Source organism: Nyctereutes procyonoides, unplaced genomic scaffold (genome assembly GCF_905146905.1).
Source record: "Nyctereutes procyonoides isolate TBG_1078 unplaced genomic scaffold, NYPRO_anot_genome, whole genome shotgun sequence".
Lineage (NCBI taxonomy): Eukaryota > Metazoa > Chordata > Mammalia > Carnivora > Canidae > Nyctereutes > Nyctereutes procyonoides.
In genome coordinates, this window is record NW_026575121.1 from 2445187 (window position 1) to 2461234 (window position 16048).

Consider the following 16048-nt stretch of genomic DNA (forward strand, 5'->3'; position numbering starts at 1 on the left):
AAAAAAAGAAATCAGGGAAAACCAGACAAATCAATTATCAGTGTCTGTGGACTTAGGTTCTTTTAATAGGTGTTGGTCATGAGGAAAAAAAAAAACAGGGAAAACCAGACAAATCAATTATCAGTGTCTGTGGATTCAGGTTCTTTCGGGCCTGGAAGTTAGTGCTTACCATGCATCTGCTAAAAAGCTGATGGGCCAGCCAGGGTGTGGGCACAACAAAGGGACACAGCAACAGCAACACGTGGGGGGCAAGAGTAAAAGCCACGTTTAACAGTAAAAGTAGTTTCTTTCTTTACATCCCGTTGATGAAGACAAAATCTACACCAAAATCCTCCTTAGGCGAGAGCACAGTCTCTCACACCAGATAAACAGCCATTACAGATTTTTAACAATATACTTAAAACACACTGTCCTGTATTAGAGTCAGACACTTTGTTGCATTTTATAAAGTTATTTTCCTCCCCTCTCCCTCCCTACATCCTCAACATTTTTTTTCCTCCCAAGAATTTGATGACTCAAATCCTGGTCATTAGATCAATGATAGTAAATGTCATGCCCCAAATGCCCTCAACTCCTCCATTGTGCCTGCTGCAGGAACCACGTAGGACTGAAACTCTGCGTTTTTAATACTGTCTTCTTGGAGACACACAACATGTGTGAGTTCAGACCATGGCCGTTTCCAGGCGCATAGTCAGTGACCAGCAGGTTAGGAGCCTGTAGGCCAGGGGGCCTTCCGGGATTAAGCAGCCCGGATGTGACTTAGAGCTTCACCTGCTAAACACTGACAAAAGGCATCCTAAAACATTCTCTCGGCTATTTTCGGTGATTTCTGAATCCGCTTTCACATATGTGCGCATCATGAAATTCAGGTCACGTGTTGCATTGAGTCACATCCACAAAGCTGCAGGACTCGACCTCTGTTCGGTCCGTGTTCCAGGTTATGTTTCCTGATGCTTATACACGTGATGCTTACATCCGTGCCCCTCAGGCTTCATCCCGGGAAGAGTCCACAGGACCGTAGGCAGAACAGAGACGTCGGGAAAAATACGCGCACAACAGGCAGAGACAGAGCAGCATAAATCGTGAACAGAAGCCGTTTCCCTCTGTTTGCACTTGAGCCTCTGACCATGAAGCCCCACAGACAGTAAGTCGCTCTCTGCACGTTGGCGTGGGGTTTCCCCGCGACGTGGAGGTGGAGATCCCGGGTCTTCGTGCAGAGGCTCGGAGATGCTGACCCGGGGCTCTCTCGAAGTTACAGGGTAAGGTCCTCCACCGGGGGAACACGGTGTTTAGAATAACCTCGAAGGTTAGTCAGGGTTCCAGGTTAACTTAGCAAGTCCTGGAGGACTTCCTAGGTCTCACTTTAGTTTCATGCCTAGTGGCCAAATTTGTGGCTTCCTCAAACCAAAAACCACTATAAAAGTCGCTGTTTTCCAGTAGTTTATTTGCGAAAGTGACACTGTAGTCAAGCCACAGGCTGCCGTGGAGATGCCGGGCTTTTGCAGCCGGGTTTTTCCACCCGAGGGCTCCTGTGAAGATGGGCCATTGCTAAGAGTGACGAATTGAAACCGAAGAACTAGAGACCAGTGCCGCACCTGCCACCCAGCTGTCCTGTCAGCGCGCGTCGCCCCGCACCCTGTGGATGAGACAGATGCCTGCGAGGGCTCCCCTGGAATGTCAAAGCCCCACGCCCGCCCGGCTGCCGTTGGGGGCGGCCCATCCCCTCCGGCCGGTCCGCCTTCGCTTCTCTGAGAACAGGCGGATCCAAAAAGCAGTTGCAATGACTGTTGGAAAAAAACAAAGAACAATCTTCCCCGGTTGTTCTCAGTGCGACAGGCAGTAAGCCCGGACTTTCCCAGAAGAGCAGAGTGTGTGGACGCCTTGGAAATATTCTCGAAAAGCCTGGAACCGGCACAGGACTTTGATTTTGGAAGGAAAGTCCCTGGAGCCGACCGCATCGCTTCCGCGGCCACACGCAGACCGAGGCCGCCGCACATCGTGGCCGGGAAAGACGCCTTCTGAGGCCTGAGAGCTCGTAGGAAGCGAACGAGGACCGCAAGGCCAGCTCAGCCGGGCTGACGGCCGCCCCGGCCCGCCTGTGCGAACCCGGTCCGTGGCGTGCTTGTGTGTGTGATGCGCAAGTGTATAACCCGACAATCTGCTGTCACGCTGCGGGGCGCCGAGGTGTTGAAGAAATGGGCCCCTCTCCTTGCCCGAAATGTGAAGTGTCCTCCGCACACACGGGGACCTCCATCAAGACCCGTGTGCCAGGCAGTGCGCTGGGTGCTCGGCACCCATTAAAATACTCCTTCATGATCCTCGGCGGGCTCAGTGGTCACACACAGGCACGTTTTTTCAGAATGAGGACCCCCCCCCCCATGGTGAATGAACTGGTCCCTTGATGATTTGATTTCATCCAGTCCTTGCAGAAAAGAAAAGTAAATAAAGCCGTGCAAAATTGTCTCTGTCCGAGTCAACCCCCAGGAGCAGGCCACACACAAGTGAAATCTATTCGGCTCAACACATCATCGTTACGCAGCACGTCCCAGGAGGTTCTGACGCAGACGCTCAGGCCTTCGGGTTTGTGATTCAAAACCCCCTCAGCGCGGGTTACAAATAGCACGGAGGTGGCAGGTGCTGGCCCACCGCAGGGAGCTTGGGGATGAGGCGGCAGGACAGGCTGGCCTCTGGGGACCCTGCCCACGGAGGCCCCGGGCTGACCCCCCCCCCCGAACCCCGCTCTCCGGCACCCGATCCCCCTGCACCTGACCGTTTTCGGGATCTGGCCCCGACGCTTTGTTGAAGTCTCTCAAGGTTCCTCCCTTTTGCCACGGTCCAGTGGCCTGTCACCCGTTACCAGATTTAACAAAGCACAGTGTCCGGTTAAATCTGAATCCCAGAGAAGTGACGAATGGGTCTTTAGTGTGAGTACTTCGACCGTAGACTTATCAAACTTCTACCAGAAACAAACAAAACCCAAATCCTGTTGTTGTTCATCCAAAATTCAGACTTGAACTGGGAGCCCTGTATCTTACGTGACAGCCCTACTTCGTTCCCTTCGTGTCATCCGCGACCCTGAGGCCTCGGATTCTCCTCAGACTCTCCTCTTTAGGGGATCCCTGGGTGGCTCAGTGGTTTAGCGCCTGCCTTTGGCCCAGGCCGTGATCCTGGAGTCCCTGGATCGGGTCCCGCATCGGGCTCCCGGCATGGAGCCTGCTTCTCCCTCTGCTTCTCCCTTTGCCTGTGTCTCTGCCTCTCTCTCTCTCTCTCTCTCTCTCTCGGTCTATCATAAATGAATAAATAAATCTTTAAAAAATATATTAAAAAAAAACCAAAACTCTCCTCTTTGGCGTTGGAGCCCATCCGTCGCTTTCCCGTTGCTGCGGCGGGGGCCTGGTTCGGGGACCTCGTGGTCCGGGCTGGGACCATAGGTAGCATCCCCACTGATCTCCATAAGCTTTCCCCTTGAGGGGGTCACCTGTTCCTGTCACTCGGGTCAGCGCTCCGCAAGGTATGATGCTGGACACCAGCAGCAGCACCACCCCCTGGACTGGCCCAAAATGCTGGTTCTCAGGTTCCCACCGGCCCCCAATCAGGTCTCCGGGAGGGGACCCAGAGTCTGCATTTCAGGGAGCCCTTCGGCGGCCCCCGAGGCTCGGTAGGGTCGGGCACGTCTGGCTGCGGACTCCCACACCTTTACCGTGGGCCCCACTTCACAGCCGAGCCTCCCTCCGGGGGTGCAGGTGGAGTGTTCCGGGGAGAAGTAGGCCGCGCGGGAAAAGGGAAACCGAGCTGTACGTGGGGCTCGCGTGGGGCTGCGGGTGTCTGAGCGTCCGCCGACTGTCGGGGCTCCCTCCGGGAGCTTGCGGCGACACAGTGACGGCCTCGGTGGAGGCGCAGCAATCAGGATGGACTCCCCGTGGTCGCCGCCAAGTCCCCTCCGCTGCCCACGGCCCGCGTCTTACCCGGGGCGCCAGCGTCCTCCTCGTAAGTCCTCCACTCCCCTGTGCGCAGTGAGCCTCTGAGTGTTAGGGACCCAGGCCTGGAGGCGCTGGGAGCCGGGAGGCCAGGCCTGCCCCGCGAGGGGCCCTGTTGGGGTGTCTGCAGCGCCCCCGGCCCGGGGCAGGGCCAGCTGCTCCCGAGCTGCCCACAGAGCCCCGCGATGTGAGGTCAAGGCCTCGGGGCCATGGAGAGCTGAGCGGGCCTATCCTGGGGGCCCGAGGGGCAAGGCACCAAAGCAGGTACAAGGAAAACAGGACGTGCTTGCCGGGGCCGGAGACCTGGCGGAGCCCGGGGTGGCGGGGACATGCTGCCCCCCCCCCCCCCCGGCCTGCAGGTGGAAGGGCGGCAGCAGCGGGGGCCGGGCACCGCGGGCAGAGGTCCAGGGCCTGCGGGCCGCGCAACAGCACAGGCTTCCGGGGGGGGGGACCAGCACCCACCCCCACCTTTATTAGCATCCTCGCATCTCTGCCTTTATCCTGGGGTAAGTGGAGGGGAAGGCCGGGCGAGGGCGGGCAGGGGCAGCAGGATAGGGCGAGAACAGAAGACGCTGCTCATTGATGGTTCTCAGTCTCGTCTGCACCTTAGGGCCACCCGGAGAGCTTCATCCCGGTCCGATCCCCAGAGACCCTGGTGCTATCTAGGGGTCTAGCCTCCGCATTAATGCTGCTCGCATTTTAATGTGCATGGGAGTCCTCTGCAGATCTTGTTAAAATGCAGATCCAGATTGAGAAGGTTTGGGGCTGGGCCTGAAGAACATGCATTTTAACAAGATCCCAAATGATGCTAATACCTCCCATCTGCGGATCACATTTTCCGGAGCACAGTCCGCAGCCCGGGTGCTCAGAGGGTAGTCCCGGGACGGGCAACATCGGTATCACCTGGGAACCTGGGAGAGACGCAGAGTCCCGGGCCCCATCCCAAACCCAGGGAATCCGAAACTGCGGCGGGGAGGGGCCGTCTCCTGTGCCTGAACACACCCCGTGGGGATCCTGATGCGGCTGAAGTTGGAGAAGAGAATTTGAGAGACGAATAAAAAGCCAGAGTGAAGGGGGGGGGGGCCCTGGGGGGCTCAGTGGTGGAGCATCTGCCTTCCCCTCGGGGCGTGACCCCGGGGTCCCGGGATCGAGTCTCACATGGGGCTCCCTGCAGGGAGCCTGCTTCTCCCTCTGCGTGGGTCTCTGCCTCTCTCTGTGTGTCTCTCATGAAAAATAAAGAAAATCTAAAAAAAGAAAAAAAAAAAAAGGAGGGAAGGGAGCTGATATTGGCTCCAAGGGCAAATTAATGAATTATCATGCAAGTAAGACAGAAACACAGATCGGGGTTTGTTCTACGTACACGCTACAGTCACGAACCAGCGTAACCATTACAATAAAATGAAGACGTGACTTCGAAACCTGCTGGCGTTCACTTTTTTTTTTTTTTAATCTTCTATCATCGCAAGCCGTAGAAGTTCCCCGGGCGTCTTGGAGATGAGCCTGGTCACCGTGGGGGCATAGGGACGGGAGGGAGGCGAGGTGCAAGTGGCCGCGAGTGACCTCCGCGGGGCGGCAGAGGGCGGGCTGCGGGCTGGGCCGGGTGGGGACACTGCCAGGCCTGAGGTCGCTGAGGCGCCGCCTCCCGGGCCGCTCCTCGGGTCGCAGCCCGCGTCTGTCCCGCGTTGTCCCGGAGCGCAGCTCCCGCCGCCCCACTGCGCTGCCTCAGCCTCCGGGTCGTGCCTCCGCCGGCCTGAGGACCCCTGTCCCCTCCCTTGCGGCCGGTGGAGCGGACAGCCGTCGTCTGCAGGGCGAGTCCTGCAAGGCTTGTCCCCCAACCCTGGGCCGCTCCTCCGCCCTCCGGCCGGCTGGCCTGACGCACAGGTGCCCGTTCTTCTCTAGCAAGTGTGGGTTAGGGACGCCGGGGGCTCAGGGGTTGGGCCCAGGCCGTGACCCGGGGTCCCGGGATCGAGTCCCGCATCTGCTCCCCGCACGGAGCCTGCCCCCCTCTCTCTCTGGGCCTCTCATGCATAAATACAATCTTCTAAGAAATAATTGTGGATTGTTTTCCTCGGAAGAGGACAAGTAGCGTCCGTGTGCCCCTCCGTAGAGCTCGCGAGCCGGGCCCCCGCGGAGCGCCAGGCCAGAGGCCTGCTCCCAGGGCAGGTGCCGACGTGTGGAGGCGGCTCCCAGCCCGTCGCGGTCTACGTAGGCCCTTCAGGAGGTTGGCTCCCAGGAACGAAGAGCCTCACACCCATGACCAACGAGTCTTTAAACCTTGACTTAGGGACGCCTGGGGGCTCAGCGGTTGGGGGGCTGCCTTCGGCCCAGGCCGTGACTCCGGGTCCCGAGATCGAGTCCCGAATCGGGTCCCCGCAGGGAGCCTGCTTCTCCCTCCGCCTGTGTCTCTGCCTCTCTCTGTGTCTCTCATGAATAAATGAATCTTTAAAAAAGTAAATAAATAAAGCTCGACTTCAAACACTGGACCTGCACGACCACTGACGCCTCCCTCCCGAAGGCTCCCGCCCGCCCGCCTGCCGGCAGAGGTGACAACCATTGCAGGAGGAGAAGGGGGGCGTGGTCAGTCATTGAACCTGCTGCTTCCGTGTCCCCCCCCCCCCCCCGCCCGAGGACTTGCACGGGGACTCCAGGTTCGGGGGGGGGGGGGGCTGTGCAGCAGCTCCTTGGGACGTTTCCCGGAGTGGAAATGCCTCACACAGAAAAGGGAGGAGCGTCTGCGAGAGTGACCCCGACGTGCTGTCCCGCAGGCTCGTCTCCTGTGGGTTCGTCTGGATGACACAGTTACACACCTCAAACGAGAAAATGCCATTAGAGAGGGGGCTGACGTGGATGCCAGGACCGGGCCTAATCCCCCAGCGGGTCCCACCTGGCGCTGTCTGGCGTGTCACACACTCAGCATCCGCTGGGCCGTGTCCGGCCTGCAGACAGGAGAGGCCCCTGCCCCTGCGAGGGGCACAGCCCCTGGGCCCTGGGGTGCGGGGGGGGGGGTCCAGGACCGAAAGCCCCCCTCCGGGGATCCCCGAGCCGGGGAGAGAACAACTTGGACCTGGCAACGATGTTTCAAATACTCTGGACCACGCCCCGCGGTGAGGACACATTTTTATTTTCCTGAACCAGGAAAGCCACCAGCTGGGCTTGGGGGGGCGGCGGGGGTCACAGTCCGCGGACCTCTGCGCTCCCTCCACGCTGCAACCGGCGTTCACAGGCTGCGGGAGGGGGACTCCAGACACTCGGCGTCGGGGACCTGGGGACACGCTCGGGCCACAGGAGAGCCTGATGCCAACCCCTCTTCTCTGGAATCAGCCCGAAAAAGCTCAAGAGACGGGGCCTTGCCTCTGGATCTACGGCCCCCTGGGACAGCGGTCGGCTTTGGCCCGTGACCTTCTGGGGGGCGGCCTCGGTGGCCCGACAGCCAGTCCGCAAGCGCCAAGGCCGCCCAGTGCCACCCGGGCTGGCCCGTCCCCGCGGTCCCCCGGTCCCCCGTGGGCCTCTGCGCACAGGCTCCCCCTCCCCGGACCAGGGAGGCTCTGTGAGGAAGGAGCTGCTGCGTGAGACAACGGGCCCCGGTGTCGACGCTGGCGTGACCGTATTTGACCCGAGTCCTTTTTGCCACTATTCACCAAGTAGCCCCGCCACATACTGCTCGGGGATGGGTCCCGGTGGCTTCCCAGCGAGGGCAGGGCCACGCCGTCGGGACCCCTCATGGGGACTTGGCTGCGTTGCTGTGTCTGGTTCCCCGTGTGAATGACAGGACGTTGCCAGCATGTTAAGGGGACAGTGCGGGGACTGGGGAGGCCCCTGGAGGCGGGGGTGGGGGGTGGCAGCCCTTGCAAACAGGGCTGGGTTCTAAACTGTGAAACACAAAACAGTCACCGGGTCGTTGGCCAGAGGCCCGCCAAGCTGTCACCCAGCCCCCTGCATCCGTGGACTCCCGCCTGCGGCGACAGCAGCGTCCCCACAGCGGCTGAGAAGCCTAGACACCAGACCTCACACTCGCCCGCTCCCCCCTGCGACATCGGACCCTTGGGTCTGTCACCCCTAAGACAGGAATGAGGACAGCACGTGGCCCACCACGCCGAGGCCGCTAAGGTGCAGTGACGATCTTTTAATATGTCATCGGTTGGGGATCCCTGGGTGGCTCAGCGGTTTAGCATCTGCCTTCGGCTTGGGGCGTGACCCCGGGGTCCCGGGATCGAGTCCCGCGTTGGGCTCCCTGCATGGAGCCTGCTTCTCCCTCTGCCTGGGTCTCTGCCTCCCTCTGTGTGTCTCTCATGAATAAATAAATAAAAGTCTTAAAAAAATTAAAATAAATAAAACGTCGTCGGTTGTCCCTTCGCGGGGAGGCCACGCCTGGTGCTGCGGGGGGCCTGGCGCTGGGCAGCTGGGGGGGGGCGGCCGGGGGGGCTTCTGGCTGCTGCTCGCCCCGCAGGTCTGGGAGGCGGGACTGGCCCCCAACTCTGCCACTGGCTGTGAGCCCCCCTGCAAGGAGTCCTCGCGCCGCACGCACAGCAGCGCCTCCGAGCAGGGCCCTGCCAATAGCCTCGGCTCGGCTCGGAGGCGACGGTTTCGGCGGCCTCTCTCCGCGGACTCTCGGGCCGGGACACGGGCAGTCGCCCCAGCTCCCACGTGCAGGGCGCGAACACTGAGGACCGCTCCCCCGGGCACACTTTGTGACGTGGGGTTCCCGGGGCTGCGGTCAGCGTCCTGGAGGGGCACGGGGGGGGGGGGGTGCAGGGGCGTAGCTTGGCTCAAAAAAAGAAAAAAAGAAAAAAAGAAATCACGCTGCCCAGGCTGCTGCTGAGGCTGCCGAACGCCGACCTCTCTGCCCGGTGCTTCCTGGCGGCCTCAGTTTCCCCACCGACCGGGCCTGTTTCCCTACACACCTGTTTTCCCTGAAGTCCCAGGGTCGTGGCGGGAAGCGACCTGCCTGGCTGCGCCGGGGGACGCCGCCGAGCGCCCGTGGGGGCCGGTCTCCGCCAAGCCGGCAGCGGCCCTCCCCGGGCCCCCCTCCTGGGCCGCGCTCCCGCAGACGCGGCTCCGCGCGGGCCGCCGGGGCAGCAGCAGTTTCCGGGCGGCCGCCCGGTACTTCTTGGAGATGAGGTTGTAGAGGATGGGGTTGATGGACGCGCTCAGATAGAAGAGCTGCAGCGCCACGATGTTGAAGTACTGGGAGAAGAGCATCATGCGCGAGTCTTCGGTGTTTATGTAGATGATCCTGCCCACGTGGAAGGGCAGCCAGCACACCAGGAACGCCAGCACCACGGCCACTGCAAGACACGCGGCACCGGCGTCAGCTCCGCGGCCGCCGGCCCTGGGCCCCCCGAGACCATCGGAAACAACACGGGACAGCAAGCGCCTCCCACAGAACGTGGGCTCGGCCAGACCGCGCCCGGACACGCACCAGGCCGCAGACAGCGCGACTCGGCCCTTAGAGCCCCGCGCTCAGGGCTGCAGGGGGCCAGCAGGGGGCCAGCAGGGGGCCAGCAGGGGGCCAGCAGGGGCCACCTGCTACCAGCGCCCCCGGGCTTCCTGCCGCAGACCTACTCGGAGGCAGGCTCTCTGCCTTCCGCTGCAGACAGCCCCGCAACAGGTCTGGGCTCTCTCTCTCTCTCTCTCTTTTTTTTTTTTTTTTTTTTTTTTTTAAATATGGGCCTGGTTGACTTCAGCCTGCAGAACAGCTTGACACTAAGTCTAAACCAGGTTAGGTGGTTGTTTTTTTTTTTTTTTTTTTTTTGAGCCAACCAGGTGCCCCTAGGATAAATTTTTAATACAAGGCAAAGTCAGTCCACAATACAAAAATCTAAAAATCCAACCCACTTTTCCTGCCTGGCATCTAGGAGGGTGGGGGGGGGGGCGGTGAGGCTTCCTTTGCCTGCAGGGGACGGGAAGGGGGATGAAGGGACCAGGCGGGGGGGGGGGGGCCCGCTGGAGGGATCCTGTTGCCCCTCCCCTGGGTGGCCCAGGGCGTGACCCCGGGGTCCCGGGTTCGAGTCCCGCGTCGGGCTCTCTGCACGGAGCCTGCTTGTCTTGTCTCTCTGCCTGTCTCTCTCTCTCTCTGTGTGTGTCTCTTATAAAATCTTTTTTTTTTTATAAAGTGGTTTGTTCAAAAAAAAAAAAAAAAAAAAGCACCAGCAGGTTAGCGTGCTGCAGGCCGCCTCCCCAGCGGCAGGTACCCTCCCGCCCCGCGGACCGGCCCCCTCCCCCCTCCCCGCCCCCCTCCCCTCCCCGCGCCCCGCGCCGCCCGGGGCCGCCCGGGGCCGCCCGGGGCCGCAGGCGGCGCCACTTACGCAGCACGCGGACGGCCTGGCGGTGGCCCCGCTCGCGCCCCGAGGCGGCCCGGCCCCGCAGCGGCCCCCGGCGCCTCCGCAGCTCGCGGCCGATGCGCCCGTACAGGACGCAGAGGCACAGGAAGGGCAGGAAGAAGTAGGCGGTGGTGACCCAGAGCATGACGCGCAGCGCGCCCAGCTGCGACGGGCTGGGCCGGCACTCGCGGCTGAAGAGCGCCCGCGCCTGCCGCGCGCTGCCGTTGAGGCCCGGGCCGCCCGCGTCCTGCTCGACGCCCACCACGAAGAGGAAGGGCGCGGCCGACAGCAGCGCCACGGCCCAGAGCGCCGCGATGAGCGCGCGCGCGCGGCGCCGGGACAGCAGCGCGCGCGCGCGGAGCGGGCGGCACACGGCCCGGTAGCGCTCGACGCTCAGCGCCGTCACGTGCAGCAGCGTGGCGTAGGTGCAGCCCTCGCCCAGGTACAGCGACAGGCGGCACAGCAGCTGCCCGAACACCCAGGGCCGCGAGCGCCACAGGCGGTACAGGTCGAGCGGCAGCCCGAGCAGGATGAGCAGGTCGGACACGGCCATGCTGCCCAGGTACAGGCTGCTGGCGCTGCGCATGTCGCGGTAGCGGCCGACCAGCAGCACCGTCACCAGGTTGCCGCTCACGCCCACGGCGAACAGGCCCAGGCACACGGCGGTCACCGGCACCAGCGCCCCCAGGGGGAAGGGCGAGCACAGGCGCTCGTCGCACGGCAGCTGCGCGCCCTCCGCGCCGTCGCTGCTGTTCCCGGGGCCGCCCATGGACGCGCCGGCGGGCGCCCCGCAGCCGCCGCCGCCGCACCCGCCGCACCCGCAGCCGCCGCACCCGCACCCGCAGCCGCACGCGCCGCCGCGGGCCCGCACCACGCGGCTCGCCGCCTCCCGTCCGCAGCGCCCGGGCTCTGAGCCGCCGGGGTCCGCCGGGAGCCCTCCCCGGCCGCGCGCAGTCCCCGCCCCCCGCCCCGGCCCCGCCCCCGGCCCCGCCCCCGGCCCCTCCCCCGCCGCCCCCCGCCCTCTCCTCCGCGCGGAGGAGGGAAACCGCCGGGAACTGGGGGGGGGGGGGGGGAGGCCGCGGCGCTCCAGTCCTGCCCCGTCCCGGGAAGCGGCTGCCGAAACCCCGCGGGGCGGGCGCCGTAGCCCCGAGGACGCCGGGGGACCCCGTCGGGGACCCGGCCGCGGACCCCGGCTGGCGGCTGCGTCAGCGCCCCGGACAGGCTGCCCGCGCGCCCGCAGCACGGGTCCCCCACAACCCCGAGCCCCCCCCGCGCCTGGATCTGACCCTGCCCCGACGGAGCGATCTCGGGCCGCCCGCGCATCGCCGGCCCAGGGCTCCGCTTCGGCAGGTGGGCGAGGCCCGGCGCCGACCCCGCCCGCCACCCCGGAGCCCCTGAGCCGCTGCTTGCGGAGAACCACGCCCCGGAGGACCCCTCCGCGCCCTCAAAAGATCCGCTAACCCCAGAAAGCGGGGCGCTCGCCAGCCCCGGAGGAGGCGCCCCAACCCGGGGAGACCCACCTGACCTCGTGGCCGCAGGCGGCCCGCGCGGGGCGCTCGCCCGCACCTCCGTGTCCCCGGAGCCCCTGGGCCCGAGCCAAGCGCGACCCACTCGTCACTCTCCGCCCGCAGGGCCCGAGTCTCCTCCCATATCCCCACCCCTGCAATCCCCCACCTGCCCCCTCAGTCCCCCACCCGCCCCCGCGGCCCCCCACCTGCCCCTGCAATCCACCTACCCCCTCGGTCCCCCACCTGCTCCCTCGGTCCCCCCCCTGCCTCCGCGGTCCCACCCAGCCCCCCCGCAGCCCCGCACCCAGCCCCTCCTGCAGCCACCCCCAGGCCCGCCCCCCGCAGTGCCCCCAGCCCCCCCTCCCGCAGCTCTCCCGTAGCCCCCGCGGTCCCCCACCTGCTCCCTCAGTCCCCCACCTGCTCCCTCGGTCCCCCACCTGCCTCCGCGGCCCCACCCAGCCCCGCACCCAGCCCCTCCTGCAGTCTCCTCCCAGCCCGCCCCCCGCAGTGCCCCCCAGCCCCCCCTCCCGCAGCTCCCCCGCAGCCCCACCCAGCCCCGCACCCAGCCCCGCACCCAGCCCCTCCTGCAGTCTCCTCCCAGCCCCCCCCCGCAGCTCCCCCCAGCCCCCGCGGTCCCCCACCCAGGTCTCCCCACCCCCCGCCCCCCGCAGTCCTCCCCGACCTTCTCCCTGCCCCCGCCCCCGCCCCAAGGCCTCCCCGCTTCGCCCCCCGAACCCCCGGAGCCGCGCACAGTCCCTCCCAGGCGACCGCCGCCCACGCCGCGCCCCTCGTAGCTGTCGTCCCGCCCCGACGAGACCCGAGCCACCGCCCGGCGACGGGGAGCCCCGCCAGCCCAGCCCAGCCCAGCCCAGCCCAGCCCCGCTCGCGGGCAGCCGTGGGGCGCCCACCCGAGGTTCACCGCCTGCGCCTGCCCTGCGCCGGGGGCCGCTCGCACTCGCCTACTCCCCTGTGCACGCCTCCCGCCGTCCGGCCACGGCCTCCCCGACCGCCCTCCTCCCCCCTGCTCTCCGCCGGGCCCTCGGCTCCAGGAAAGACGGCACCTGCCCCCCCCCCCCCCCCGGCCTCGGAATCCCGCCTCCCGGGTCACCGCCAGGCCCCGCGAAACTGCAGGGTCCCCAGTCAGCGACTCCGCGTCTCCCCCCCGCCCCCCTCCCCCTCCCCGCCCCCTCCCCGCCCCCTCCCCGCACGGAAGATGCAGTTCCGGCCTCTGTGGTGGGCTCCCCTGGGCGCCCCCGGCTGCGGGCGGGGACCCCTGACGCTGTCGCCCGAGCAGGGATGCGCTCGGCGGGGCTCGGTCCTCGGTAACCCGGGCGGCGGGGCGGGCGGGTGCGGCCTGGAGGTCGGTCCTCGGGGCTCCGGGGACGCCCCCCGGGTGGCCGACCCCCTCCCCGGGGCGCCCCCGGCTGCGGCCCTGGGCTGCCCCGCGCCCCGCCCACAGCGCGCTCCTCCCGGCTCTGCGGGGCTCCCGTCCGGGGGGCGCCCCTCGGGCCCCGGGTGCGCACCGGGCTTGGCGCCGCGGCGTCGGCAGAGCCAGGTGCCCCGTGGTGGCCGCGGGGGCCGGAGCCGGAGCCGGAGCCGCGCTGGGCTCGCAGGGCCGCCCCGCTGGGGTGGGCGCCCCGAAGCTGTCAGCGGCCCCGGGGGGCACTGCGTACCTCGCCATCCGGCCGCCGGCGCCCCAAGGCCCGCAGGTCCGCTGCCCTTGGGCCGCGGGGGAGGCAGGCGCGGCGGCTGGCGCATCCGCAGCCCGCGCGACGCGAGGCGTCAGCACCGGCCCCAAGGGGGACAGGCCCGGCGGGAGGGGCCCACCTGCGGCCCGACGCCGGGCTGTGGGCACCTCGGGCTGCGGGCGTCACGACAGCCGCTTCCTCGGGTGCCGACCCCGGCTCCAGACCCCGGCCGCGGGGGCCCGGACCAGCTCCGCCACGGGGAACCCCGGCCACACACCGCGGGCGGGCCCCGCTGACCCTCGCCCGGAACCCCCGCCCCGCCCCGGGACCCCGGCCCCGCCCCGAACCCGACCTCGCCCCCCAATCCCGACCCCGCCCCGGAACCCCGCCCCCGCCCCGAACCCCGACCTTGGCCCCAGAACCCCGACCCCGCCGAGGGGCGCGCGGTCCGTCGCTGGCCGCCTGGCCCGTGGTGCTCGGGTCCCGCACTCCGGGGACCAGGAGGAGCGGCCCGGGGGTCTGCGCCCAGGTCACGGCCCGGTCACGCCCCGGCCCCGCCCGCACCTGCACCCGCGCCCCTCCCGGCACCTCGGGGCCCGTCTGCCCTTCGGAGCCCTCGGCCGGGCCGGGGTCGGGGGGGGGGCGTCTGCCCGCGGCTCGGGGTGCGACCCCCCCCCCGGGGGCAGGGCGCTCAGGGAGCGGACACCCGGCCGCAGGGTGCAGGACGCCGCCCTCGGGTGCTCCACCGGGTCTCCCGCCCCCGGGACCGCGCGGGCCCCAGATCCTGCAGCTTCATGGGCGACGCCGACCCCGACCCCGGCCCCTCCGCTCTGCGCCGCGTTGATTCCTCTGGCTGTGGGCGAGCTGAGCATCTCCTGGCACCGCGCAGTCCCCCGCCTGGCCCGCCCCGCACAGCGGGGACTTCGTCGTCCAGTATTTAAGAATTTATTATGTTTTCGTGTATTAGAGAGGTTGGTAGATTAGCCCTTTTCCGGACTACGAATTGCAATATTTTTTCCCCAGGTTTGCTATTTGCTTGAACTTTTAAAAAAAACTGCTCTGCAAAACAAACAAAAAAACAAATAACAAAAAAACTCCCGAAAAAACAAAAAGAAAACACAAACTGCTATGCAGTTTTTATTTATATGGCATCAAAATAATCAATGTTCCCTTTTGTGCGTTCTACGTGTTCAGGCATGATGTGCAAGGCCGCTCCCATGCCGGGATTGTAAAGGATTTCTTTCACATCTTTTATTTAATGGTTTCATTGTTCACATTTAAATGTTTGATTCGTTTGGAATTTCATCCTCGTGTAAGGTGCTTGTGAGATACGGACCCAAATTTTGATTTTTAGGTTGTCCCAACATCATCTATTGAATTGCTCATTTTTACTCCACTGCCTTGAGGTGCCAGCTTTATCAAATACTAAATTCTTGCATATTCTTGGGACTATGGGCTTTCTGTTCTGTTCCTTCAGCGTTGTGTGTGCGTGCGCAGGTCATTTCCAGGGGCTAGGCCTCTCCCACCGCTCTTTTGCAGAGCTTTTCCATTTTTATTTTTCCGAAGGAATGGCAGTGCCGTACTGTTTTATTTATAGTGGGTTTATAGTATATTTGAAAACCTTGTGGCCCTTAAAACAATTCTTACCTATATGGTTTTACGTCGTATATGCTCTTCCTGCAAGTGTGTGTACTCCCGGGTTCCTTGCGGTTGTACCCTCTTCCCCCTTTGGAGGTCATTCTGAGCCAGATTTATAGGGACTGGATACCAGTGATTATTAGACAGTAGACTTCATGCTGGTTTAAATGGGTCTGAATCAAAGGTACAGACACTAGAGTCTAACACATGAATTTTCCTCAAATTTGGTTTTTGAGATTACTTTTCAGAACACAGGCTGTGAGAAGCAAGGTTTATACTACATGCGAACATTCCTACTGAACGGCTGTTGTCATTGGTAAACCGTGTAGCTGCAAAACATAGTTTTTCCTCGAAGACCGCTGCATCATCCTAGAAATATTGAGTATGTCAGGTAGAGCTGGTACCTTGGGCCTAGGCAGGGCCACATCCCTTAGTCACTATCATGGACGGCGTAAAAGATTCAACGCACCCGCTCAAAGGAGTAGGAACGTCCAAGGAGGTCGGGAAGTCTGCAAATCACCAAGTGAGAAGTTGGCTTGTGTCCTTAGCAAAATAGACGTAATGATTGGGCCAGTTTATTTTGATTCGATGACATCCAGGATTCTCTAGTCCTGTGCAATTTGTATGTTAGTCTTTTTTTTCTAAGATTTTATTTATCTATTGAGAGAGAGAGAGAGAGAGAGAGAGAGAGAGAGCGTGCGTGTAGCAGAGACCCAGGCAGAGGGAGAAGCAGGCTCCACGCAAGGAGCCAGAGGTGGGACTCGATCCCGGGTCTCCAGGATCAGGCCCTGGGCTGAAGGTGGAGCTAAACTGCTGAGCCGAGCCCCCCGGGCTGCCCTGTATGTTAGTCTTTAGGTTCATCTTATATTCGTTAAAAAAAGGGGTTAAACTTCCCCAACATAAAATTACCCATTTTA

The 16048-nt window shown here is 63.9% G+C and overlaps 2 protein-coding genes across 2 annotated transcripts; one reads left to right on the top strand and one right to left on the bottom strand.

Annotated features, from left to right (window-relative positions):
- Window positions 1-8080: 8080 nt before the first annotated feature.
- MLNR (motilin receptor) lies at window positions 8081-11066 on the bottom strand. Its single transcript, XM_055336003.1, has 2 exons — window positions 10283-11066; window positions 8081-9262 (listed from the first exon to the last, which is right to left on the bottom strand). The coding sequence occupies exons 1-2, from the start codon at window positions 11064-11066 to the stop codon at window positions 8871-8873; spliced, it is 1176 nt and encodes a 391-aa protein (XP_055191978.1). The 3' UTR covers window positions 8081-8870.
- Window positions 11065-14477, top strand: LOC129516321 (basic proline-rich protein-like). Its single transcript, XM_055335644.1, has 3 exons — window positions 11065-11219; window positions 12517-12801; window positions 13100-14477. The coding sequence occupies exons 1-3, from the start codon at window positions 11065-11067 to the stop codon at window positions 14475-14477; spliced, it is 1818 nt and encodes a 605-aa protein (XP_055191619.1).
- Window positions 14478-16048: the final 1571 nt, after the last annotated feature.

Bases quoted from the DNA above. Each gene is read 5' to 3' on its own strand.
- LOC129516321 (XM_055335644.1), top strand. From the start codon at position 11,065: ATGGACGCGCCGGCGGGCGCCCCGCAGCCGCCGCCGCCGCACCCGCCG. The intron at 11,220-12,516 runs GTCCGCCGGGAG...CCCCGCCCCAAG, and splicing joins CCGGGCTCTGAGCCGCCGGG to GCCTCCCCGCTTCGCCCCCC. The intron at 12,802-13,099 runs GCCTCCCCGACC...TCGCCCGAGCAG, and splicing joins CCTCCCGCCGTCCGGCCACG to GGATGCGCTCGGCGGGGCTC.
- MLNR (XM_055336003.1), bottom strand. From the start codon at position 11,066: ATGGGCGGCCCCGGGAACAGCAGCGACGGCGCGGAGGGCGCGCAGCTG. The intron at 9,263-10,282 runs GTAAGTGGCGCC...CGTGTCTTGCAG, and splicing joins CCAGGCCGTCCGCGTGCTGC to TGGCCGTGGTGCTGGCGTTC.